The sequence below is a fragment of the Astyanax mexicanus genome, chromosome 6 (assembly GCF_023375975.1).
Source record: "Astyanax mexicanus isolate ESR-SI-001 chromosome 6, AstMex3_surface, whole genome shotgun sequence".
Lineage (NCBI taxonomy): Eukaryota > Metazoa > Chordata > Actinopteri > Characiformes > Acestrorhamphidae > Astyanax > Astyanax mexicanus.
This window is the reverse complement of record NC_064413.1, coordinates 12,812,577-12,839,453: the sequence shown is the minus strand read 5'-3', so window position 1 is coordinate 12,839,453 and position 26,877 is coordinate 12,812,577. Positions and strand designations below refer to the sequence as shown.

The following is a 26,877-nucleotide window of genomic DNA, read 5'->3' as shown; positions in this document are numbered from 1 at the left end:
TGTTACTTGTTTCTTTGTTTACTTGTTATTTATTTATTAAATTATTATTTATTTCACCCTACCTGCACTTGCGTCCGTCTCCTCGTCTCCCTGCCTGGGTAATTTCCGTGACACCTATACTCTTCAAAACATACTGTATCTCTGGCATTTACCACCAAGATGGTGCTGAGTATGGCTATGTGTGTTACTATTACTGCATTGAATGTTGACAGCACCCTCATTTATCTTTAGCTCTATAAAAAATGGATTAAGTCAATATACATCTACATGTACATCTACTGGTGGAATGTTTTCTCACAGACACACTCATACCTGTAGTTTGCGTAACTGCGTCAGCTGCCTTCGGAGCTCGGCTATGCTGTGCTGCAGTTCACTCAGGTGAAGCTGCATTTCTGAGCGGGACATGTTGATTGGCTGCGATGCTCCAGTGGGTGGCGGTGGCATCAGGGCCAGAGGGGCGGAGGGAGTCATGGCTGCCAACAAGAGCAAGGGGTAAAGGGATGTCATGGGATTGTAATGATGTGACGCAACGTCAGTGTTTTTCCCCTGTCTTTCTATACATGTTATGGCTATTCCAGCAGAAGTATTATGTTAGTATGACTTCGTATGAAGGGCCATTCATTTAACACACATGACATTAGCATTGCAATTGGAAGTCATTTGGCCATTTATGGCACCAAGTCCTGACCTTTTTCCGAAACAAATTGTATTTTCAAAGTGAACAGAGAGAAAGTTTGGGGTGTTGTAACTACTGTTTTTTTAGACTTTATGGCACTTGCATAAGCCCTTCATGATTTCGAATGATTAACAGACATTAAGATTTATAAAGGATTATTCTTATAATTATGCAATGTCACAAAGGCTGCTATATGGTAATATAATGTTTCATCCCAAAAACGGTTATGTCAGCTGAAACATATAAACATTTATGTAGGTTTGTTAGCTGTTCGAAAAAGTTGTTCAGATTTGATGCAGTCTCATGGACAATGTCATTCAGTTGAATGTTGTCCAAGTGTTTAGCTCATAATGCTAAGCCAGTTTTAAATAATTAAATGACATACCCTAAATGTACCTAAACTATCCCTGCAGTGCCAAAACAATCATGAATAAAAGCTGATCAAGTCACATATTTAGTAGATAGTAGTCATACATTTTAGTGAGACATTTCGCTAGCATGATTCACTCTACAGTAACATAATAATCATAAATTAGTGCTTTATTTTAGTCAGACATTTAGCTAGTTAGCTACATCTATAGTGCCATCCTATTCAGGAATTAGTGCTTTATTTTAGTCAAACATTTAGCTAGCCACATCTATAGTGCCATAATAATCACAAATTAGTGCTATATTTTAGTCATACATTTAGCTAGTTAGCTATCTTTGCAGTGCCATGCTAGTCATAAATTAGTGCTATATTTTAGTCAGACATTTAGCTAGCACGATTCACTCTACAGTGCCATAAAAATCATAAATTAGTGCTATATTGTGGTAAGACATTCAGCTAGCTAGCTATATCTATAGTGCCAAAAAATAATGTTAGTGCTTTATTTTATCCAGATATTTAGCTAGTTAGCTCTGTTTATAGTGCCATAATAATCATGAATTAGTGCTTTATTTTAGTCAGACATCCAGCTAGCTAGCTACCTACACAGTGCCAGCCTAATCATAAATTAGTGCTATATTTTAGACAGACATTCGGCAAGCTACCTATATTTATAGTGCCATACTAATCTTTATTTTAGTCAGACATTTAGCTACTTAGCTGCCTCTACAATGCCATAATAATCATGAATTAGTGTATTATATTAGTCAAACATATAGCTAGTTAGCTACCTTGACAGTGCCATACTAATCATGAATTAGTGCTTTACTTTAGTCAGATATTTAGCTAGTTAGCTACCCCTACATTGCCATAATAATTATGAATTAAAGCTGTTTTAGTCATGCATTTAGCTAGGGCTAGCTACCTTAGAAGTGTTATTTTAATCATAACTTTGGCTTAGTAGTTAGCTAGCTAACTTTGAGTCTGGACACAGAGAGGCAGTCAAGGCTTTTGTTTAAAAAATGCTAAGGCTATGTTAGCATAGCTAATTACTAGCCTAGCCCTGTAGATACAGCTTGTATATTTTAGCTAACTTGAAAACAGTCACTTATCAGAGCATGATAAGTGATACTAAATGCTTTTACTGACTTATGTTTAATTAATGAGAGTAGAGGTAAAAAAAAAAAAAAAAAACCTAAACCTGGTGGTTGCTGGATCTCCCGGCACTGTCCCTTCACTCCCCATCCACTTAGGCATGCAGTGCTAGAAACACTAATGAATTAGTCATTCCCCACTACACATTGGTCTGTCTCTAACGAGTAACTATTTTCAATCCAGTAATCAGAATAAAATTACTTATCCAAGTCACAGTGGGTTACTATTTTTCAAATTTTCTAAGTAAAGACATATTTTTTGCTAGTTGCACCTTGGGGAGTGTCATCTGGCCTATGTTTAGGCATGAGGACAACTCGTGTAATATCATGCAGTTACTCAAAAATAATCAATGGAGGGAGGAGAGAGATACATGTTTTGTAGCTGGAAACACAGGCACTATCTAACTATCTAGCTTGTCAAATTTGAAGTCATTTGGGGTTGCAGCAAGGCACAATCAAACTTACAGAGCAAGTCCCACCTAGTGGTGTGAAGCAGAGAGCTGTGAATAATGCAGGAGGTCTTCCACCACCCAAACAACAAAAGATGGACTTCAGTGTAAAGCCAGTAAGTTTTGCCATGACAGTGTTAATAGTTAAATATGCCATGTCAAGAAAGACTATTTTATTGTTTTAACAAACAACAATTAAACAATTATTTATGTTAAGATAATTCAAGATATATATATATATATATATATGTTTATAAACTGGTTGTTATTTTTAAGTTGAGGCGGTTGGGTTGTTATCGGCAGCTGCTGAATGTAACTTATAAAGTAATTTATAATCTAATTTAGTAAATCAAGTAATCAATAAAGTAACTAAGTTACTTTTAAAGGAGTAATCAGTAAACAGGAATTAGATTACATTTTCTAGGTAAATATGCTATTACTGAATCCTATAAACAATGTAGGTCTGTAGACCTTTGACTTTATGACTGGGCTGCTGGTGATCTCAGATTGGCTGTTGTGTGGATTTGTGTGGATTGGACTCAGCAGGGTTGGTGTGCTGAACAGTTCAGCGATTCTGCTGCTCATGCACCTTTTGAGAAGTGCTGGACTGGAACTAAAGAACCACAGGCTTAATCAACACTGGTATACTAATTGCTGTCTTTATCCTTGCACACCTGATTCAACTAATCAGTTAATTAACAAGTCCTTACAGAGTGCCAGTGGGTTAGTTTAAGATGGGAAACCACTAGAATATGCCAGGGTTAAGAAGCGCTGGAATTGGCTATAGTCTCTGGAAAAAGTTTGTACGGAGGAGGTACACTTTAGGAATCTCTAATAAAGTGGATAATGGAATACTACTATGTTGTTTATATTTTAAGGGGATAATGAAAATCTACTTAGCCCTTCATAAGAAGTATTGCTGATGAATCTGATATTATTCCTTGCTAGATAAACAATGTCAAAGAATATTAGAGACCCCCCTCCAACACTCCCATCTTCACAGTGAAAACTACACAGAATTTACCTAAATTAAATGTGTACCTTCATTTTCACACAGAGAAAAGATTGTTTTACCTAATTACTGCCTAATGTAGATAACCAGTTGTGTTAATCAAAACAAAACAAAACAAAAAACAGGCAGTAACTAAGAACCAGAAATGGATAACATAGCCAGCCAAAAAAAGAAAAAAGAAACTAAAAAAGGGAGATCCAAAAGAGTAATCCAAAACAGAACAAAAACAGAATTTGAAACAAACAAGTGGGTTTATATAGCCCAGATTTGAGTGTAAACATGTATTTGTGCTTAGTAGTCTGGTGAGAATTAAAAAACAACAACGTGTTGTAATATACAATATATTCTATTTAAATGCGGTTAGAAGTTTACATACATTCATTGTGATTATGAATGTGATGTTAAAATTAAGCTTTACTAAAACAAAATGAGTGTACAACAACTTTATATGGGAAAAAAAATCTGGTTCACGTTATATATTTTAGGACTTTTGAGCAACAAATCTGTTTAAAAATGGTTCAAAATGTACATACTGCACATCTAAATTTGATTAAATGTAAAAAATTGCACCTTAACAGATGCTTTTGGCAGACATCATTAAGCTACTATTAAAATAATAATTAAATTATTTTTGACCACTCTTCTTAGCAGATGAAAGATAAGAAGGAAGATTTTCTTGCATAGACCTAATTTGATAAGCAGAGTCCCAATTTTTTCAATAGGGTGGTTAGGACTTTTTTTTTGGCTATTTTGTGTAGTGAACAAGTTTCACTGGCAGTGAATAGTGCTTCCACCATCATGCTTAGCAGTTGGTACAATGTTCTTTTTACTGGCCAACTTTGTAAAAACAGGGCAGAAATGTGATCATCTTTTTCAGATCTGCACTGTGCTGAGCATTTGTTGGTCAATGCAGGGAATACTGATAAAAAAGCTTTTTGTGAGCACTGAGAAGCTAACAGCAGTGGTTAAAAATGAAACAAAATTCATTTTTTCCAGTATGTTGTCATTCTGCACCAGAAATAAAACGATTTAAAGAAAGCCAAATACTGCCATGACATAAATGTACATAGTGAGTGTATGTAAACTTCTGACATCAACTATACATGGAAATGATGTACACATTTAAGACAAGTAAAAATGTGTGGATTTTTTTTTACCTTGCAGCAAAAAACACATCAATCTGTTTGGACTGCATCAGCTCAGTTGCATCAGTTCAACTCAATAAACACCACAATGGCTGTGGAGTCTACACATGCAACACACATCCATATGATCCTACACAGTCTAGTCAGCCTGTTATTCACACTTAGAAATATTTCAAATCTCTGACATTTCAGACGCACACACACACACAGCTTGCAACAGAGCAATATCCACTCTACTGTCGTTATTGCTCTCTTCAGGAAAACAGAACATGCCTCAGAGTCAGGCTGCTTTTAAAGGTTCATTCCAGGATTACCATGAAAACAACAGAAGCATTCCAGGGTCTCTTTCACTGACACACACACACACAAACACACATACATACACACTCGATCCAACGCTCACACATAAAAAAGGAAAAAGGGTCTTCCAAACTCAGGGATCCACATTTGTCCCCCCCGAACAGCACCAGCATCCACACAGTTTTCGGGGTGGAGGAATCCCTGAAATCATTCCACACAGTCTGCATGGACAGACTGAAGGACAGACAGAGATCGGACAACACCTTCACTGGGGGACAGTGAAAAGAGAGAGAGACAGACCGACAGACAGACACACAGAAATACCTTTTCTTTTTCTAAACCTGCCAGCTGAAACACAGAACACGTCAGTGGTTAAGCGTCCCCTTCATAGACGAGTGTGTCGCCTTCTCACCCACCGAATGCAGGTGTAATTAGGCAGTATGTCAGATAAGTGTCACTCAAACACACCCGCACACACACACACACACACACACACACACCCTCACACAGTATACTCACTCTCTGGAGCTGAGCAGTCACTGGCTGTTTCAGCTTTGTCACTGTGAAAGAAAAAAAACAGCAGTCTAACACAGTGGATCTCACTCTCACACTCTTATTAGAAATCAAGATGCTATAAAGAGTTCTTTAAGTAATGTTATACAGAAACATTCTTCTGAAAGATAAAAGACTGATGAACCTTTAAAAAGTTCAGGTGAAATTTAAAACCAAAAGTGGCTCTTCTGTGTTTTCACCCAAAATACACTTTCAATGGAGTTAAATAGGTGGTTAAAAAAAGTATACCATATCAAAAGTATAGAAACTTATATTTTAAACTTAGTATTTTTTTCCCTACATTTTAAATTGATACTGAAGTCATACAGACTAGAAAGGGACACATCAGTAGTAAACAGAGTCAAATTAATAGTGTTAAACAAACCAAAATACTACTGTGATGCTTTCAGATGGCTCTTATTGGGGTTGCTACCTAGAGCAGTTCAAGAGCCAGTTTTATCATAATGTTTCTGATGGTCTTTGCGACTGCACTTAAGGATGCTTTCAAAGTTCTTAAATTTTTAAATAGTTTCATATGTTTTTCTTCATAGTTTGGCTGACTTCAGTATTAATCTCCAATGTAGAGCATTTCAAAATAATAAAAAAAAAACATTATTTTAGGTGTGTCCAAACTTTTGACTGGTACTGTATATAATATGATATAAAAAATGGGTTGAACTGTGTGAGCCAAGGTAAAAATTGAAGGTGGATGCCAAATATATGTAAAACTCATTTTCTATATTTTCCTATGATTGCTTTATAAATGAATCAGAAGTGTCTAACCTTGAATCATATGGTATTTTTAGCTATTTTATGCAGGCACTCTTCTCACTAGTCTGGTGACAGACATTTACCAGTGTTTTAGATTTCTTTTGATGTCCTGAAAGTACAAAATATGTGCCAAATATAAAAAAATAATATGTCCACTGGTGTGCTCTGTTTTTTTCTGTGTTTTTTTTTTCATGTGTGTGTGGTTGGATTGCAGAAAGCTTGTGCTTGTGTAATTTAATATGGTTATAAGAAAGTAGAACAATGTTTACGGACTGTCTAATGTTGGGATTGGGACAATTGGGACCTTAGGAAATTGTATGTGTTAAAGGCATTTAGAAGTGTTGGTACTGAAAATGTGCTTACGGACTATCAGGGGCCCGGGTGAGGACACTCTGGACAAGACCAGTCAGGCTTGCTATCTGCTTCTCCATTGCCTCCATTCTGTCTCTACAAATGAGAGAAAAAGGTGAGGAAGGTGATCTATGTTTAAAAACTCAAGCAGCACTGCTGTGTCTGATCCACTCATAGCAGCACAACACACACTAACAAACCACCACCAAGTCAGTGTCATTGCAGTGCTGAGAACGACCCACCACCAAAATAATACCTCCTGTGTGGTGGTCCTGTGGGGTCCTGTCCACTAAAGAACAGGGTGACAGGAGGATAATATAAAAATAGAAGTATTTAGAGCAAAATATGGACTACAGATTAATAAAAATAGACAATGGGAGACAATGGGGTCATAATTTTCTGGCTGGACTCTGTATATGACTTCTCACCTGGTTTCCGTTTCATTGCCAGGCAGTGGCGTGGCGTACCCTGGCAAAGCCACTCCATCACCTCCAGGTCCCCCAATCACACACATTTGGTCCATCGGTGGCCCCCCGCCCCTGGCTTTTGGACTCTCTACAAACACCGCCCCATCTTTCCTGTAAGCCTGTCTGCCTGGTGACCCTCGACCTGGCTGCTGTCCATAGGGGTCCCTCGCATCCAGCATTTTCTGAGGCGAGGCTGGAGGCAGTGTGCGGAATCCTGCAGCCGCATAGGGGTCAGCATAGAGGGGACCTCCAGGCCTGTAGAGGGCGCCCTCTAGCTCACAGTGCAGTGCAGCAGCTGGATAGGGACCCATTGAGCGCGTGGAGCCTCGACGGTACGCCAGGGCCTGGGGCGAGTGGATCAGCGCGTATGGGTCTGCGTAGATGGCCTCGTTCTTCAGCAGCACCACACTCTTGGATGCTGATGTCATCTCCTCATCCGGCTTCACGTCCCTTCGCTCCAGAATGGCACTGGGTGAGGGGCAGAACACGGGTTGCCCGTGAGCCGCCTGCCCAGGGACGTGGTGCTGGTGTTGATGCTGATGCTGGTAAGGGTGAGGGTGGGGCTGGGGGGAAGGTGGAGGGCCTCCAGCATAAGACGAGGGCCGGCCTCCCGTGTAGGAGAGGCGGGCGTTTGACCGCGATGGTGAGCCAGAAGGAGATGAAGAGGATGGGAGGGTGTTGAGGCGGCGAGTTGGAGAAGACTCCCTCGAGGCATACACCAGCTCCCTCTGATGCCAGTGGAGGGTTGGGGAGGTGTTGAGAAACGCAGGAGGTCACAAACCGGTGAAAAGAGAGAAAAGATGGGGACAGTTCTTTCAGTCACTGACAGCACATACAGCATAACAAAGTCAGAGAGTCACAGTGGTGTCACAAGGCAAGAAATGTGTCAAGAGCTGGAGTGAGGTAGACACGTTTACATGCACACAGCAGGAGCAGCAGTAACTCTCTTTCTTACTCACTTACAGTCTTCACTTATCACTTATCAGACTTCAGCACCCCTTTTTTATTGTACACCAACTTATTTGTGAAATTTACTACAATCAACTGACAAACAAATGACAAGCAAAGGTTTCAAACTTGTTAGGTCTTAGCTGAATCATTTCCTTCTTTTAAAGCAGGTCAAGCTGTCTAACAAGTTGCCTCAAACTGCTGACTGAGGATCTAAAAATGAACTGAAACCAACAAAGCAGGGAAACCACACTTCCAGCTTTTACTTTCTACTGCCTAAAATGTTATTAGTAAATGTTACTAGTAAATAAGAACCAAATATGTTAAAGCAATATCAAGAAAACCAAGAAAACACTGACATAAGAAAAACTTTCATAAGCTGACCAGAAAGGCAAAGCAAAACCCTGAACAACAGCAAAGAGACTGCAGAAAGGTGCACCACTCCAACATGCAGTATTGCTTGTGTAAACATGATCTGCATGGAAGAGCCATCAAAAGGGAATTGCATATTTCTTCCTCTACATTACATAATATCATAAAACAATCCAAAGAATCAGAAAAGGAAAGGGGGAAGGGTCCAAGCCTACACTGTCTTTCAAAATAGAAGTCTAATATTAACCATGTCAGTTTCTGGGTTCAGAGGCATCTGAGGTGAAGTACCACAGAGTGGAAACATGTATTGTGTTCAGACAATCGAAAATTACAGATATTTTTGGAAGAAATGAATGCTGTAAGTGCTGGACCAAGGACCAAAGACTGTTATCAGCAACAGTGGCGCAAAATGGGGGTATGCAGCCTATGCAACGCATAGGCGCGCTGCACTTGAGGGGGCGCCAAATCAAAGCAACCAAATAAATTTCCTCTCCGGAGAAACAGCCAATCAACTTGCTGGTTTGCGAGGCAGTATGCGTCTCATGGGCATTAATGCAGACAAAACACACTGAGATCTTGGAGCAATATATGCTGCCTTTAAGACAATACATTTTCTAGGGACTTCAACAAGACCATGTAAAATCACATGCTGCACACATTCCGTTTTTTAATGGCTTCTGTAAAAATATATCGGTACTGAAACCCATGTGATTCCATCTTCAATCTTATTCACGCAGTCCCATCTGAGGATCAGAGGTCATGGGATTTCAGTGTAGGTTTGTGCTGTGCTATTCCTTTTTCTGATTCCTTTGGATTGTTTTATGAGGGGAAGTAGTGGCTCAGCAGTTAGAGCGCTGGGCCACTGGTGTTTTTTGTGTTCAATACACGGGTTTGGCGGGCCGCCACTGTTAGGCCCTTGAGCAAGGTCCTTTACCCTCACTACTTCCCAGGCGTTGCAGCAATGGGCACATGTTCTCACGTAAATCACTGAGTGTACTCACTAGTGTGAGTGTGTGTGTGTTTACTGCAGGAATGCATTAAAAAGGTCAAAGCCAAGTTCCATCTGTCCCCAACACAAGAATAGTGTGTATGGTGGGCTTGTCTTGTACTAGTCTGCCTACAGTTCTAACATATCCACGGTAACTTTTTGAAAAACAAACAAAAAAAAAAGAGATATGATGACAACCCTGTATTGTTGCACACCTTATGGCAGAAAGAACCTTATTGTTTATCCTCTGTGCCAGAACATTGTGAATGTTATTTATAATTTTAAATTGTGCTTTATCTTTCCATTTTTTTCTGGGATGTACTGTCAGACCTAAACAAAAGTTTTAGATGTATATAAACAAAATTAAATATTTTTTTCAAGACTTTCACAAGATTTTGTGAAACTTTTGCTTATGTGAGATTGTATGAAAAACTGATGTGAAGTAAATATTAAATATTAGGCAGAGACATAGCTATATTATGCATAGGGGTTGTGTGGTAGTTGGAAAAATTGATTTCAGCAAATATCATTACATCCAGCAAGCAAATGTCATGCAATCAGACATGAAATTAAATCTGAAAAGAGGCTGGCTTTGATATACACTTATCTCTTCTTTACTGTACATCCTGTACTTATTTTCCAGTACAATCACATTAGAAAATCAGATGTAGAAAAAAGAGCATTCTAACACACTGACCCTCAGATCTCCATTGGTGATGTGTCCGTGGTGTCCGTGGTGAGGAGTGTTATAGGGCGCGTCCCGGAGTGGAGGCTCACGACAGTAGATCTTAATGACACAGCGGTCGTGAACATCCCGCGGGTCTTCCAGCTCATAGAAGACGTTGCGCGCCTCATCCTTGATGAGAATGGCTGTGCTGGGTGATCGTAAAGCACCCATCGTCAGCTTCTGTGGGAACATGTGTACGATGAGAGCATGCAGTGTCTCCATGCTGGTCAGCTCATGTGTGATGTGAACACGCCTTGTCTCATCTCCAAACTGCAGGAACAGGACCCCTGTAGACAAAGAGAGAGGGGAAGAGGGCAAGGGTGGTCGGGGGAAGAGAGAGTGGGGGAGAGGGAAAGAGTAAGGGAAGGAAAAAAATAATGGAAATGGTCACATTAGAAAGAAGAGAAAAAAAGAGATAGGCATATCCTTTGAATTAATACCCATGTGGAGCATGTGGAGTCTAAAAGTATGTAGCAAAATCCCACCTGACAAATGTTTCCTAAATAGCGTCAGTTTCCTTACAAAATTCCACCTAAACTACGCTGGAACCTTAAAAAATCCATCATAATCCATCTGTTCCCAACAAATTCCACCTGAACCCACCTGTAGCCTGACAAACAAATTCCCCCTGAACTCAACTGCAGGCTTTCAATCAGATCCATTCAATCAGATCCCACCTGTAGCCTGAAAAAAGTATCTCCACAAAATTCCATCTAAACCAACCTGTAGCCTATAAAATCCACCATATCCATCTGTACCAAACAAGTTCAACCTTAACCCCCATGTAGCCTGACAAAATCCTACCTGTAGCCTGACAAAATCCACCTGAACCCACATGCAGTCTAAAACATCCACTATAATTCATCTGTTCCCAATAAATTCCACCTGAACCCAACTGTAGCCTGACAAAATTCCACCTATAGTCTAAAAACAATCCACCATAATCAACCTGTAACCAACAAATTCCACCTCCCACCTGTAACCTGATATAATTCCATCTGAACACACCTGTAGCCTGACAAAATCCACCTGAACCCACATGTAGTCCACCATAATCCATCTGTTCCCAACAAATTCCACCTGAACCCAACTGTAGCCCCACAAAATTCCATCTGATCTCAACTGTAGCCCCACAAAATTCCATCTGAACTCAACTGTAGCCCCACAAAATTCCATCTGAACTCAACTGTAGCCCCACAAAATTCCATCTGAACCCAACTGTGGCCTGAAAAATAACCACCATAACTCATCTGTACCCAACAAATTTTACTACCCAACTGTAGCCTGACAAAATTCCATCTGAATTCAGCCAATATCATAATTGACTCCAGTGGGTCAGATTAAAAGCTGATTAAGGTAATAAAACAGGAGCGATCATGTAGAGAGAAACTAAAGCAGCAGTAACTGCAGACTCAACTTTAAAGGTGAGAGACAGGCGGTGAGAAAATGAGAAATTTGAATCTGAGCCCAAAAGGTACTGGAGAAATATGAATCTGAGTATAACTGTGACACAGCGTGTGTGTACCTCAGTGCAGTTTGTGTGTTTATGTGGTTGTTTTTGTGTGTGACAGTAAAGTGATACCGGGTGCTCTGAGTTTGCTCTGGCTGGGCGAGCGGGCGAGCGGGAGACTCTGTCTGAGGCGGTTGGTGCGGCTGAAGCCCAGGGGCACGTCAGCGTCGGCCATGCTGTCTAAACTCTCTGCAGAGGCGTAAAACGCCCGGCCTCCCACCTGTTCCCCCAGAGACTGCTGGCCACCACTGGCCCGAGGAGTCCTTGCCTAGAAAGAGAGAAAAAGAGAGGGAGAGAGAGAGAGAGAGAGAATAATAGACTGTGAGCGAACTAAATGCATTGCTGTTCATTTCTAATAATGTCACTAAATACAAAAACAATATAAAACTGAAGAAATATTTACTTATATATCAGCTGACTTTTTACTTGTTTTTCAGCATTTCAGCTTATCATCGTAAAAAAAGAAATACCCTATCAAGATAAATCTCTCCATCTAAATTAAAGTGATTTTGGTTGTGGTTGGACAAAATGTATAACACCATTTCAACACCCTATTAGTTAATATGCGATTTATTGCACCTCCACATCACGTCACGTCACACGTCACATGTACGTATGTAGACTAGTATGGAGATGATCCATGCAGAACTGCCCTGAACTCCAAAGTTCGCCCCCACCCCTCTTCTTCTTCTCTGTCCAGTCAAGGATGTGGGTCAATACTAGCAAATATTTGGTTAGACCACCTTCAGACCATCAAAGATTTTCAATGAAGTTAAGGTCTGGACTCTGTGGTGAACAATCCATGTGTGTAAATGATGATCCCATGCTCCCTGAATCACTCTTTCACAATTCCAGCCCCATGAATCCTGACATTATCATCTTGGAATATGTCTGTATCATCGGGGATAAAAAATAGATTGATGAAATAACCAGATGGGTCACTATATTCAGGTCAGCTAACCTCTTTCTTTGGGCAAATACCAGTGCTGATCAACTGCAGCAACTCCAGATTATAGCACCACCCCAGAGGCTGTGTGCTAGGCATAGAAATGGTAAATGCATCACTTTAGCCATGTCTCTTTTCTGATTCGCCCATCACTCTGTAAACAGAGTAAATCTGGACTCATCAGACCACATGACCTCCTTTGTTTTTTCTTCACACCTAATTGCGATTACTGTTTTCACACCTGCTCAATCGAACTGCACTAAGGGTACAAACGAGTGTAGTGCTGGTGTCAAAGATGATGTTTCCCCATTGTCCTTCCACTATTTAATAAAGCGTTGGACAGTTCTTAACACGATTTTAATAGTTTTATCATTTCCCGATGTATACCAATAATTTGACCCTTGTGAAACAGATTAACATTCTTTCCACGACCACAGAATGTGTCTTTTCACATGGATGTTTAACAAATGAGAAGCTACTCACTGCATCAGTTGGGGTTAAATAATAACTTGTTGCCAGCTGGAACATAATCACTCATGCAGTAATTATCTAAGGGGAGGCTTGTACCTATGTACTTAGTTAAATCCAGTTAGTGACATTGTTTTGTCAAGGCAGTGTATCAGCAAAGAACCTGCGGTCAGAAACTGACCAATGAAGGACCTAGTAGAAGAGTGCTAATAAATTATTTATCAACAGTGTGTAAATGGGCTCTGAGTGGCTCAGCAGACTAGAACTCTGACACTATGGCCTGAGGATTGTGAGTTCAAATCTTGGGTCATGCTGCTTCTCCATCAGCAGCTTAAGCCCAAGAGAGCAAAATTGGCCTAGAAACATCACTGTGCGTGATGCACTCATACTAGCACTCCACACGCACATAATCACACACTCACACACACACACACACACACACTGTCATGTCTGTCATGGCTGACAGAGGCATCCACTGTATCAGAGCTGGAGCAGTGGCTGACACATGTATCTGAGTAGGCATGTGCTTGTCCTCACCTTCCAAGTGCCGCAAGTGTAGCATTGCAAGCGATAGCAGTAGTTCTAGTAAGTGGCTAAGCTACATTGAGATGAAATTATAGACAACAAATATCTTCTGTATATAAAGCTCATTCATAGTACAAGTTAGAAGCTCCTAATAAACTACTTTGCCATGTCTGATTCAAACTCATATTTTTAGAATGTGTAAACCTATTAAGCTTTGTGGAGTAATGAAAATAAAGACCTATAACACCACAAGCCGGATACCGCTCCTGATAGTGCTTTTAGCACAGCAACACAGCAGAGCTAACAAATACCACTATCCACACAAACCATGCAGCATAATGATGCAGACCACATTTGCAGTACCACCACCAAAAATACAGCAGCAAAAAGAAAAGCAAAAAGAAATTACATTTATTTTTAGCTAGCCCCACAGTGCATTTCTGTTCTGCAGCTTTTAAATGTGATTGATTTCAAAATGTATTATTCTATTATTATTATAAAAAAAATAAATAAAAAATTCAGATTTTTCCCTATTTTCTCCCAATTTGGCTATACAATTGTCCCCATCACCAGTGTCCCCATCACCAGTGGTACCTGCGACCCTAGGAGGAAGCGGACAAGGACACGCCTCCTCCGACACCTGTGAATCAGTCACTCCTATTTTTTCGAGCTGCTGCTGATGAATCATTGCCTGAGCAGCCAGCGCGCTTGGAGGAAAGCGCAGCGACTCTGAGCGCCGGCAGCTGATGGCAAAGCTGCATGAGTGGGGGTTTGAACCTGCGACCTCCCGCTCATAGTGGCAGCGCTTTAGACCGCTGGACAACTCGGCGCCCGTTATTCTATTATTTTGAATGTGATTCTGTTGGCTTTCCAACTGTTGCTGTTGTATGTTTGGTGGTGGTAAATGTTGTCTGCACTATTTTGTGTACGGTTTGTGGCATTTGTTAGCTCTGCTGTGTTGCTGTGCTAATTTTCTTTCACTATTAGGGCTGAAAGATGACGATATTGATGTATAGCACATTATAGAAGCCTTGCATGACGGTGCATTACAAAGTGTGCCTTGAAAGCTTAATGTGGCATTTAGGTAGCCCCTCCCTCAATTGGGATCAGCAATCAGCAGCGATACTGATATATTCAGAACTATTTTATACAAAATATAAGAAATTATCATATCGTACAGCTACTAAATAAGATTTATTTCCAATAAAACATCATACATGAGTCAGGTCCAGGCAGGGATAAGACAAATGCAGATAAAATAAAGAGGCTTTACTGAAAAAGGCAGGGTCAGAACCAAAAGGCAAAAACGAAGGGTAATTAATATGCCAGGGATGGTAAGACAGTCTAGTTCAAAAAACAGCAAGGCAGTATCGGAGGGCAAGACAAAATTAATCATATACAGTATTGTCATACACAAAATAAACAGAAACGCTTTGTAAGATCAGATACTCGGCAACTTGTGCAGGGGTGTATATATAGTGTGTGTAACAGGTAAAGTCAATAATCCTGCTTGTGCTTGTGGTTTGGAAGGTGTCATTGTGAGGTGTTATGTGAGGTAGTGAATGAGTAATGTCAGCCTGTGGTGCATTCTGGGCAATGTCCAGAGATAGGAAATCACTGGTAGACACAGATGCACAAGAGGTATAGGACAGGTGTGGAAACCTGGGTTGTGTGTGTGGAAGATATTTTGTTTTATTTTCGTTTAGATGACACTCTTGTGCAAATGATGTTGTAGAATCATTGCAGTTATGAGAGTAGCATGCAGTCAATGAAATACTTAATTAGATGCACAAGATGCACATGTTTTATTTACGGTTAATAAATAATTATTGGGGTGCCGAGTGGTCCAGCGGTCAAAAGCGCTGCCACTATGAGCAGGAGGTCGCAGGTTCGAACCCCCGCTCATGCGGCTTTGCCATCAAGCTGCCGGCGCTCAGAGGGAGCACAATTGGCCCTGCTCCCTAGGGGTGGGTAGATGGCGCTCTCTCCCTACATCACTCCTAGGGTGATGTCCACAGCAGAGGGCGTCTGTGAGCTGATGTATCAGAATTGAGCCGCTTCGCATTCCTCCAAGCGAGCTGGCTGCTCAGCAATGCTGCATCAGCAGCAGCTCGAAAAAAGAAGCGGTGGCTAACTTCACATGTATCAGAGGAAGCAGAATGAGTGGGTTGGGTAATTGGCTATGTAAACTGGGGAGAAAAAAAAAATAATAATAATTATTATTATTGCTCATTATTGCTGATACTTTAGCATTATAGTTTATAATTTAATATTATGGTAAGCTTTCATCTTTTTTTCTGTATTATATTGTATATCGCCATTTTTCTGAAACATATAAAGACTTCTAGCATATACACACAAACACATATATTCACACATAAACTTTACAGCTTCCAGTTTGGAGGGAAAATGCACCAGGGAGCAGCAGGAAAGTTTGCAGTTGATCCTCCTTTTTACCAATTAGGCCTCAAACAGAGGAACGATAGCACACGACTCCATAATTAGTTGCACTGTAGCGAGTAACAGATGTGCAGGATCCTCCCTGATGTCTGATAGGAAGGTGGAGGACTGTCATGGGAAAAATTGAGTTGTGTGTGTGTGTGTGTGTGTAGGATGGAGATCCCTCGAGCCTGTGTTGCTGTTAGGTAGTGAAGGGGAACTAATGAGGCTAAAACATACAAAGAACCTCTCTGCCTCTCTCCATCGCTTCTCTTCTCTCTCTTTTTTTCTCTCTCTTTCTCTCTCTCCATCGCTTATCTTCTCTCTCTCTTTCTTTTTTTCTCTCTCTCTCTCTCTCTCCATCACTTCTCTTCTCTCTCTCTTTCTCTCTCTATCACACATAGACACACACACACACACACACACACACACAAACACATAAAACCTGCAGACATATTCCTACACACTCACACACATCTCTTGTTTGTACATAGCTTTATGCAGCTTTCACTTAACACTGAGTAAAGCTATTGTATGGTCTATTAGACCACCACCAAGCAACTGGCCCAAAACATGCACACACACACACACACACACACTTCAATGTGGGTGGGTTTAGTAGGTGGGTCGGGTAACATGCTTGATGTTTGATTAGGGGCAAGCAGCCAGCAAGCATTATGTCTCAGAGACATCCCTATTGTAAGTCTGACAACACCACACTATTCATTTAGCCTGCTTCACTCTCCCATAACCAGCATTCACCCAGAGAACCAAGTGAAACACATAATTACTGACCTCACCTGTAACTGCCTACTTACTGCAGCTGCTGACAGCACACCACGGCAGGTTAATTAGGGCTTATTAACCTACCTGTGACTGCACTACATGTACTGTAGACGTCTGTGGTGAACGTTCACAGACTGAGACCTTGTTAGTCCTACAGTATTCGCCTTTCTGTTCTTCAAAAGCTTTACTACTTAAAGCACGATTAAGTATGATATTTTCTTTAGGAACTCATAAATTGATCAGGCTGTATCATCAGAAATTAAGGAAGCTTGTTAAGTTTAAGCTCTGTTTAAGCGACTCTTGTCAGCAGAGCTTTAACCAGTTTGTTTTATTTAAACTGTGTTACAAAACAGAAATATGTATGGGTTTTAACATCCGAACCTGCCCAGCGTCATTCCCTCCGTCCAATTTCCATATCGTGGGTTGCCAGGTATAGAACATAATAGCAGGCAAACAGTGCGTGACAGCCATAGAAGCTAGCAAGCAAACTGTTTTAGCAGAAGCAGCATAAGGTTCTACAAAGCCTCGGCATACAGTCTTGTGCAAATGTTTTAGGCACCTTTTTCAGTAAAGAAAAGTGTTTTATTAGCTCAGTAAAACACATTACAGCATTACAATAAATACAAACAGCACTTTTACAAAAAGCAGAGCTTTTACAGCCCTGTTTTCCTTAAAACATCTCCTAATCTCTCCTCATCTGAATTAATAGATTTATTTATAGTTCATCATATCATATCATCATATCAACAACTGGTTGGTAAATTGGTAAATGTGGTAAATCAGCTGAGCTGCTGACGATACTGAACATAATATACACATGCTGGCTGAGGAGCGTCCAGGAGAAATCTGGAACTACACTTTGTCCTTCAGCTTGGCTCACAGGATATAACATACTTATTTAAAAATGAAAATTACTTGTTACATTTTACTGTATGTATGTTTATTTACATATGTTAAAATCATATGTGGAGCCTTTTCAATTAAAAAACACACATATTGCTGAGATAAATGGATTAGTGCAATTTGCTTTGGCTAAAACGTTTGCAAAGTACTGTATGTGTGGAATCTCTGTGATCAGAGTAAATTAGGAGTACATATTGTTGGTGACTTTAACAGATACAGATACAAAGACAACTTAGAACCCAGAAGGACACAGTACACAGATGCCAAGATGACTCATTTTCTCCTCAGCTATTAAGCACTAACTTGATAAAGTAATCTGGACTATGTTGGTAATTTTAACTGCTATCAGTCACAGCGTAGGATATAGACAATAACAATAATTAGACATGAGGTTAGTGAGTGTCAATACTTGAGACTTAGTGACTTGTTCCCACCTCTGCAAAAAATACTGTGGCCTCACCGGAGGCGTAATAATAAGGCCAAACTCTAGGTCTGTTGAGAAAACTTTATTTTAAACAGGAAAGAGTGTGACAGACTGCCAAGCAAGCAATGGTTCTCTCATAAAATGGCAACCCATCAGCAAAGACACTTATCCACCCTCCACCTCAACAGCTGAGCTGCCACAACTAAACTTAACACACAGACAAACAGTGACATGAAAACCTCCAAATAACAGTATCAGAAACAATAGCATTATGTTGTTATTAACTGGAGTTGCTTAAAATGCTAACCTGGGACAACGCTAGCAAAAGTGGGGAGTATTTTGGTTTATTTACTATGAAAACATCATTGTCAAAGTAGTTGTGGTAATCTGTTCCTGAAAATCTTTCTTAAAATAGTGTACTATTATCTGAATGTTTAATTGATTTTTGGAATTTTCCACCAACACACACTGGATTTACACATTTCCACACTGACTTTTAAAACAATGCTGATCTCTCTCCTGCTGTTCTTACTAGCATGTTTGTCGCTGTGCATCAGCAAGGACACATCACACAGGAAATGTCGGACTTGGTCACAGAGCTACTCCTTAAAACTTTCTGTTGGTTTGATGCTGCTGAGTGCTGCACTGCCCCTAGTGGTTTCGTGTGTACTGCAACTCAAATGCACGTCGTGTGATCTTCTGAAGACATGCACATCAAAGCTCCAACCAGACACTGTGTACTATACACAAGGCAGCCATGATGTGTATGCAAATGTGAAGTTAACAGCAAGTGTATCTCTAGCCCTAAGGGTTTTCTCCTTGCAACACTTTTATTAAAATCAAGATTGTTTAGTCTCTATCTACTTTAAGATTCAGAGCTTTGACATCAACTGTGGCAAGAGATACCTGGACGTCCTGTGCTGACAGTTTAGAATTGTTGGAAACTTGCCCTACACAGGCTCGCTCCTGAGTATTTGCAAGACCTCATCTCCTATTATGAACCACCAGAAATATTTAGATCTCAGGGTGCTGGTTTCCTAGTAGTTCCTAAAAATAAGAGGAGCTCTGCAGGAGGAAGAGATTTCTCTTATAAAGCGCCTCAACTCTGGAATAATCTCCCCGAATATGTTCGGGACTCAGACACCGTCTCAATCTTTAAGTCTAGACTGAAAACTTACTCGTTTAGTTTAGCTTTTGGTATATAATGTTTTTCCCTTTAGATAAGGCTGCAGGGGTTTGTGGACTCAGGGAATTCTGGTAAACTGAGATGCTTGTGCTGTTCTCCCACTGCACACGGTCACTCAGGTTTGTGGACGGTGGAGTGGGTGGATGCCGGTGTTTCAGGGTGCCTCTGTGTCTATGTTACAGTCATATGAAAAAGTTGGGGCACCCCTATTAATCTTAATCATTTTTAGTTCTAAATATTTGGGTGTTTGTAACAGCCATTTCAGTTTGATATATCTAATAACTGATGGACACAGTAATATTTCAGGATTGAAATGAGGTTTATTGTACTAACAGAAAATGTGCATTATGCATTAAACAAAAATTTAACCGGTGCAAAAGTATGGGCACCCTTATCATTTTATTGATTTGAATACTCCTAACTACTTTTTACTGACTTACTGAAGCACAAAATTGGTTTGGTAACCTCATTGAGCTTTGAACCTCATAGCCAGGTGTTTCCAATCATGAGAGAAGGTATTTAAGGTGGCCAATTGCAAGTTGTTCTCCTATTTGAATCTCCTCTGAAGAGTGGCATCATGGGCTCATCAAAACAACTCTCAAATGATCTAAAAAGAAAGATTGTTCAACATAGTTGTTCAGGGGAAAGATACAAAAAGTTGTCTCAGAGATTTAACCTGTCAGGGTCCACTGTGAGGAACATAGTAAGGAAATGGAAGACCACAGGGACAGAAGTGGCAGGCCAAGAAAAATATCAGAAAGGCAGAGAAGAAGAATGGTGAGAACAGTCAAGGACAATCCACAGACCCCCTCCAAAGAGCTGCAGCATCATCTTGCTGCAGATGGTGTCACTGTGCATCGGTCAACAATACAGCTCACTTTGCACAAGGAGAAGCTGTATGGGAGAGTGATGCAAAAGAAGCCATTTCTGCAAGCACGCCACAAACAGTCGCCTGAGGTGTGCCTCCCAAGGATTCTTCCTCCTCTTCCAGCTCTGAAGGAGTTTTTCCTTGCCTTCGTGCTCACTGGAGATTCTGTATTGTATGTTCAGTGTTTTGCCTGATTCTCTATCCAGTAAAGTTGTAAAAAGCGCTATAAAAATACATTTGATTTAATTTGATTTGAGTGCCTGGACAGCCTGACTTGACCATGTTGGTTGTCATTTCTCTCATACATCATTTCTGGAATAATTATGATCAGCACAAATAGTGGCGTTATGTAAACTTGTTTCTGTTCACTTGTCTATGACAAGTCTTTGCACCCGTCCACCACCCCATCATATCACTTTAATTATACCATATCACTCATTCCTGACTCCACTTATCACAGGGAAACTGGCTTTCTACCACAAGCTGCTGCCAGAAATATATAACTAAATAATTGTAATTAAATTGGCTCAAACAATAAAGACCAGCTCAAATAATTACTACCAGCCTGAACAATATTAATCAAGCAATTATGAAATAATCCCTACAACATGACAATTTTCAATAACCTGGGCAAATCTGATTTTCACAAAGAGCTGAACCCAAACACACATTTACATTTACAGCTGTTTATCTGCTAAATGACATCACATATACAGTACAACTAATACTGCACCACAAAAATAACAATTTTCAAGGTGATCATAGAAGGACAGACAATCAGTCAATGAGATTAAAGAAGATAAAATCTTCATACCATCATCCTGATCCCTTAACTCCAGAAAAATGGTGGTCTCTAAATCGCAGTGTGTGTGTGTGTGATGTTTGTAAAGAGTTTTGCAGTCGATTGAGCATGGGTTTCTCTTTGTCTGAAGCTCATTATGAGCATCTTTCTCGCTTGTTTGATTGGCTGTGTTATTCTGAGTGATGTGCATTCTGGCCAATCAGCAGAAAGGGCAAATGATTGACAGGACAGATGTTTGCAGCTGTGGGCCCCATTTCTCCGTCAGATTTTAAGGAAATGAGTGGCCATGGCATTCCGTTCCACTGACAGCCATAATCAGAGTATCCACTACTCTCTTTCACTCTCTCTCACACACATGCATGCACACACACACACACACACACACACAGACACGCACACACACACTTTTATAAAAGCTTGCACGGACTTGACAGGTGCATTAACGGTTAATGTAAACAAAAAGCATGCTTGCAGCAAGCACGACACACACAACGCACACATTCACACAGGTTAAAGCTGTATAATGGGAGCCAAAGTGGCTGTGTAACTGACTAATTAACTTCATGTTCTAATGATTAATACATTAATTATGAAGACGGTGTCAACATAACAGACAATGTGTGTGTGTGTGTGTGTGTGTGTGTGTAAATGTGTGTGAGCGTGTGCATGGGTGCGCGCGTGTGTGTCTACTCACATGGAGAGGTGTGATAGCTTTATCAAAGGTGTCACTTTTATAATACAATAAAATTCCCCGTCATTCCTGAAGCAGCACAATTACCCAATAACAATTTCCTTCTGCTGTTAGGTGGGTCTAATCTCAGCGTTCCAAAATTAAACACTGAGGATCTAATCAGGAACCTCTCAATGCAGCAGCGATCTGCTGTCACACTCTTGCTGGCTGCCCTGATCTCGATCAGAGGAGGCTACAAAACAACACTGATCCAGGAATAGTGCACCCACTCTGAGACGCTTCACACTGCAGAGACAGCCTCAGGAGAGCAGTCAGAGGTAAAACCTCCCTCTGGAGGTGAAAGAAGAGCTTCATTGCTGAGCTCCAGAGCTCAATATTTGTGCCTGGTGGTCTCCAGGCTTTTTATTCTATTCATTTTAAGCAATTTTACCTGTTTATTACCCAGTTCAGAAAGCAAATTACCCAATACCAATTTATTTTACCTAATGGGCTTCATAATAAAAGTCATCAGGCCATATTGTGTTCATGGAAAGATGTCCACAGGGCCGGCCACTGGCATAAACACTATGGACCCTATTTTAGCAAGCTATAGGGGAGCAGTCAACTGCACATTGTGCATCTTGACTTAGGGCCTGTCAGAGTGTGTTTGGTATCATAAAGAAGTTAAAAATACACCTTGCACAGCTCAAAAATTACCGTATTTTTCACACTATAAAGCAAACTTAAAATTCAAAAATTTTCCCCAAAATTGTCAGTACGCCCAGGGGTGCAACTACACACTTTTTGAGGTGTATGCAAACATACTATCAGCCCCCCCGATATGTTATATGTGTTTCTAAATTGTTCTGCCTGGGTATGTAAAAAAACGGGGCTCAGCCCAGTTAATTATATTAGCTGATTAATTGTTTATTAGCTGATCAGTTGGATCCGGTGGAAAACATAAAATTTTAGGGCGGAGACCAGGGTTAAGAATCCCTGGCTATCCACAACATCCAGCTTCTGGCTAACTGGTAACCTAAATACATTTTCGTCCTTGTCAGTGGACCCTGACAGGTTAAATCTATTAGACAACTTTTAGTATCCTTACCCTGAACAACTATGTTGAACAATCTTTGTTTTTAGATCATTTGAGAGTTGTTTTAATGAGCCCATGATGCCACTCTTCAGAGGAGATTCAAATAGGAGAACAACTTGCAATTGGCCACCTTAAATACCTTTTCTTATGATTGGAAACACCTGGCTATGAAGTTCAAAGCTCAATGAGGTTACCAAACCAATTTTGTGCTTCAGTAAGTCAGTAAAAAAGTAGTTAGGAGTATTTAAATCAATAAAATGATAAGGGTGCCCATACTTTTGCACCGGTCAAATTTTTGTTTAATGCATATTGCACATTTTCTGTTAGTACAATAAACCTCATTTCAATCCTGAAATATTACTGTGTCCATCAGTTATTAGATATATCAAACTGAAATGGCTGTTGCAAACACCCAAATATTTAGAACTAAAAATGATTAAGAGTAATGGGGTGCCCAAACTTTTTCATATGACTGTATTATTTGGATGTTGGGTCATTCTCGGCACTGCAGTGTCTCTACTGGACTTGATAGTCTTGTCTAAGGTAGTCTCTGATTTTACATCTACTAGGTGTGGGAGTGTGTAATAGAAAAGACAGTGAACACAGTGTTTAAAGCTGCAGCAACACGACTGAGTCTGATCCACTCATATCAACACTACACACAATAACACACCACCACCACCATGTCAGTGTCACTGAAGTGTTGAAAGACCCATTATCCAAATAACAACTGCTCTGTGGTGGTCCTGTGGGGTCCTGACCATTGAAGAACAGGGTGAAACAGAAGGACTTTAGTGTGTAATAATACAAATGGATAATGGGTGTAGAAAGAAGGAGGTGATGTGATGTAATGCTTGATCGGTTTATACTGTACATGTTTATCTTTGTAAGCTTTTGACCAACAACTCTAGCAGTCGCAGGCTTATATGTTAGTCTCTACTCTCTCGCTCCACAAAGCACACCGCGCAGCCAAGTCCAAACTGGATTAGAGCAGCAGCAGCCTCTCCAAAGTCCTAGTGGCCAGATTTTTCTGTCAGTAGCCTCCTCAAGGTCCTAGTGCCTGGCTTTTTTCCATATTGTGTAAATCTGGAGATACACTGGCATGGATGGATAACAGAAATGAATGAAAAGAAAAATACTGATTAAACTAATAATGTACATTGTCAATTTGGATAACTGTAATGCAAGTCCACAGCACCATAATTGACCCTGCCTCTGCCTCTGTCTATAACCTGACATAACATCATTTACCCTTCTAGCTGAAACTGAATATGATAATATATGCTGAAAACATACAGAACCTGTTTTTTGTTTTTGGTTTTTCTTAACTATTTTGCCTTTTTTTATTAAATAGCCTGAATCTCTTTAGTCTTCCTCTAAAAGAAAAACACCTGTTTAATATCTGAACAGACAAACCAACAAACCACAATACATTTACCTCAATAGTGCTAGCTACTATACTAACAAGGATTTTACCTCAGCAGTGCTATTCTAATCTTTAGTGTTAAATATATTTATCAAACTATGATTAATTACCAATTTGTTGTCTTTAAAAGAGTATGATTGCTTTGTAATTCAATTCTATTATAATGTCAATTGCATTTAAATAGTCTTAAAATGACAATTTTATTGCTTACTGCAATAAATTCTGGGGCGACATATAGTCCACAAAAATTTGCTAATGTGACAGGTCTACCCAATTCAATATCGCTTTTTTTACCACTAACTTTTGTTCTTTACTGTAATCGTTCCCTTTGGAAGAGATTTACAAGGGGAAGGGTTGAAATCCTCCCCCTAAGAATTGGGACAACCCTTTAAAAATCTGATACAGATATAAGTATAACATAGTTATAATATAGTTCAGCAACCTAGCTGCTGATTATCTAGGTAAATTTAGGGAATGGTGTGTCTTCAAAAATAAAGCAGGTGGTGCAGCAATTATTTAGTATTGTCCATTTCTTAAATCCTCTGTGATGTGGAGCTAAAATGCTGCAGTCTCTGCCAAGTTATCTATCTAGCTAGCTACTGAGACAAAACTACTAGCAATGTTTATGCTTGTTTTAAAGAAAATGGCCATAAAACATTGAAACTACACAATAAACTGGTAATATAGTGGTTATCATAATTTTTCACAAGGAAATAGCGACTTCCATTTGTGGGTTTCTTTGCTCGCTTGTGCCGCCATCTTGCTGGTGATTCTCACAGCGCTCTGTTTTGAGTGTGACTCTGAAAAATCTCTATTTTAAATAGAGTCGTATATAGACGTATAGTCGCGTCAACTCCATTTACTCCGGTTGTTAACTGTTTTTAGCCTGTTAATAGTTCCCTTAAGTTAGCGACTAGTGCTAGAATTCCTACAGAGCTGCAACAGAAAAAGTGCTAGTGCTGAAGGATAAGATATTTAAAGAACACGATTTAAAAAGGCACTAAACACTAAACCATATTTTCCTCTCAGGTTCAACTGTGCAGGTTTAACACTAACAATGCAAATCATTACCTCCTACCCCTAGACATGGATGTGCAAAACAGAGTGAAAATATCTCGCCTTTGATTGACTAACATTTCAATCATTCAATTACATCATGTTTTACACATTAATATTTTTGTGTATACAACACATTTTCCAAGGTCATCTGGCATAGCACTAGGCAGTGTATTAGCAAGAACCTGGCAATACGATATGTATCATGACACAGGCCTATGTGATTTCTGCTTATGGTATGAGTTGCTTATGGTATCTGTCCACACAATCAGTTCTGGCCAGATGTTGTCATTCATAATAATTAAGAATAACTGCACTGTTTACTGAAGGTGGTAATGCCTTCTGTGGTGATTTCCTGGTACTGCACATATGTGACACGGTGGATTGAGGAATGTTAAATGCCCACACACATTTGGAAATAGAATTTTTCCATCCATCTGGCACCTACTTCTGATTATTCACATTGCCTTGTAATGTGTTCACCCTCACTCACAAGATAATACCTCACAATGCATTCAGCAGGCACTTCACGATCAATTCACATACTGCATATCTACTACATACCCCATGACTTTTGGCATGTCAGTGTAATATCAGTTACTGGAACAAAGCAGTATTTTCTCATGAAGCATTACAGATTTTACTTTACTGGAATTACAGCTAATATATCCCACTAGAAAGTCTTTTATCTTCACATTTAGCATTATAGCATTGTGTAAAAGCTTTTTGTCACCATCTTGATAAAAACAAATCAAGTCTGGGTAGGCCTTATCTGCTTCACATAATGATTTACGAGAACGAGCATTTAACCACAAAAACTTTCATACTGTAAAAATCATAAATCCAATTTTAAAACACTGTTCTTTCAGTTCTACTTTGTCTACTTCTTTAAACCTATTTTAATTTTTTTTTTAAAGTTTTATTCTGGTTTTATGTCCTATTTGCCATGTCTTTTTCTTTATTCTTTTTTTTTTTACGTCATTGTTCTCTTAATCTAGGGCAGTGGTGCTCAAATACTGTAGTTTGGACCATGTACTTTGATCAAACTAACACTTCTCAGAAACATTTTACCAAAAATTAACATTTAATAAAAACATGGCTGACCTTGAGTTGCAAACAATTTGTTGTTCATAGTAACTTTGTTCTGTTTCAAAGATTTATTCTGATTTAAAAAATATAATTTAATTAGGTTGATATTTTACCATGAAAGGGTGGATAGCCTAGGCTTTACCTCAATATAACAAATATTAATGCTTTAGTCTTTTGAAAATAAGAGTATGAAGGTTGTTATGTCACTGAGAGTTTGGGAATCACTGATATAGAGCTTAGAATCTAAAATGTGTAATACCAATAATCTCACCCTTACCTGTTCTTGTCAGTGCTGTATCATAATGCTAAAACATGCCACCAAGACAAACCAGAGGGCTCAACAATATATAAAAGAGCATGCTCACTGAAATCCTCAGTGAAAATCAGCAGCAACAGGACAGTGA

The 26,877-nt window shown here is 39.7% G+C and overlaps 1 protein-coding gene across 5 annotated transcripts in view; it reads right to left on the bottom strand.

Annotated features, from left to right (window-relative positions):
- The window catches only part of zgc:114120 (uncharacterized protein LOC619267 homolog), a 145,169-nt gene that overhangs the window by 38,090 nt on the left and 80,202 nt on the right, over positions 1 to 26,877 (bottom strand). For 4 of the 5 annotated variants that reach the window (XM_049480264.1, XM_049480267.1, XM_049480266.1 and 1 more), the window contains 7 exons: positions 11,862 to 12,057; positions 10,250 to 10,566; positions 7,206 to 7,972; positions 6,790 to 6,873; positions 5,623 to 5,663; positions 5,428 to 5,451; positions 313 to 473 (listed from right to left, as the gene is read on the bottom strand). In XM_049480264.1, the coding sequence (XP_049336221.1) occupies positions 313 to 473; positions 5,428 to 5,451; positions 5,623 to 5,663; positions 6,790 to 6,873; positions 7,206 to 7,972; positions 10,250 to 10,566; positions 11,862 to 12,057 (1,590 nt within the window). The remainder of the gene's footprint in view (positions 1 to 312; positions 474 to 5,427; positions 5,452 to 5,622; positions 5,664 to 6,789; positions 6,874 to 7,205; positions 7,973 to 10,249; positions 10,567 to 11,861; positions 12,058 to 26,877) is intronic. The other variant, XM_049480265.1, reaches the window with a different exon arrangement.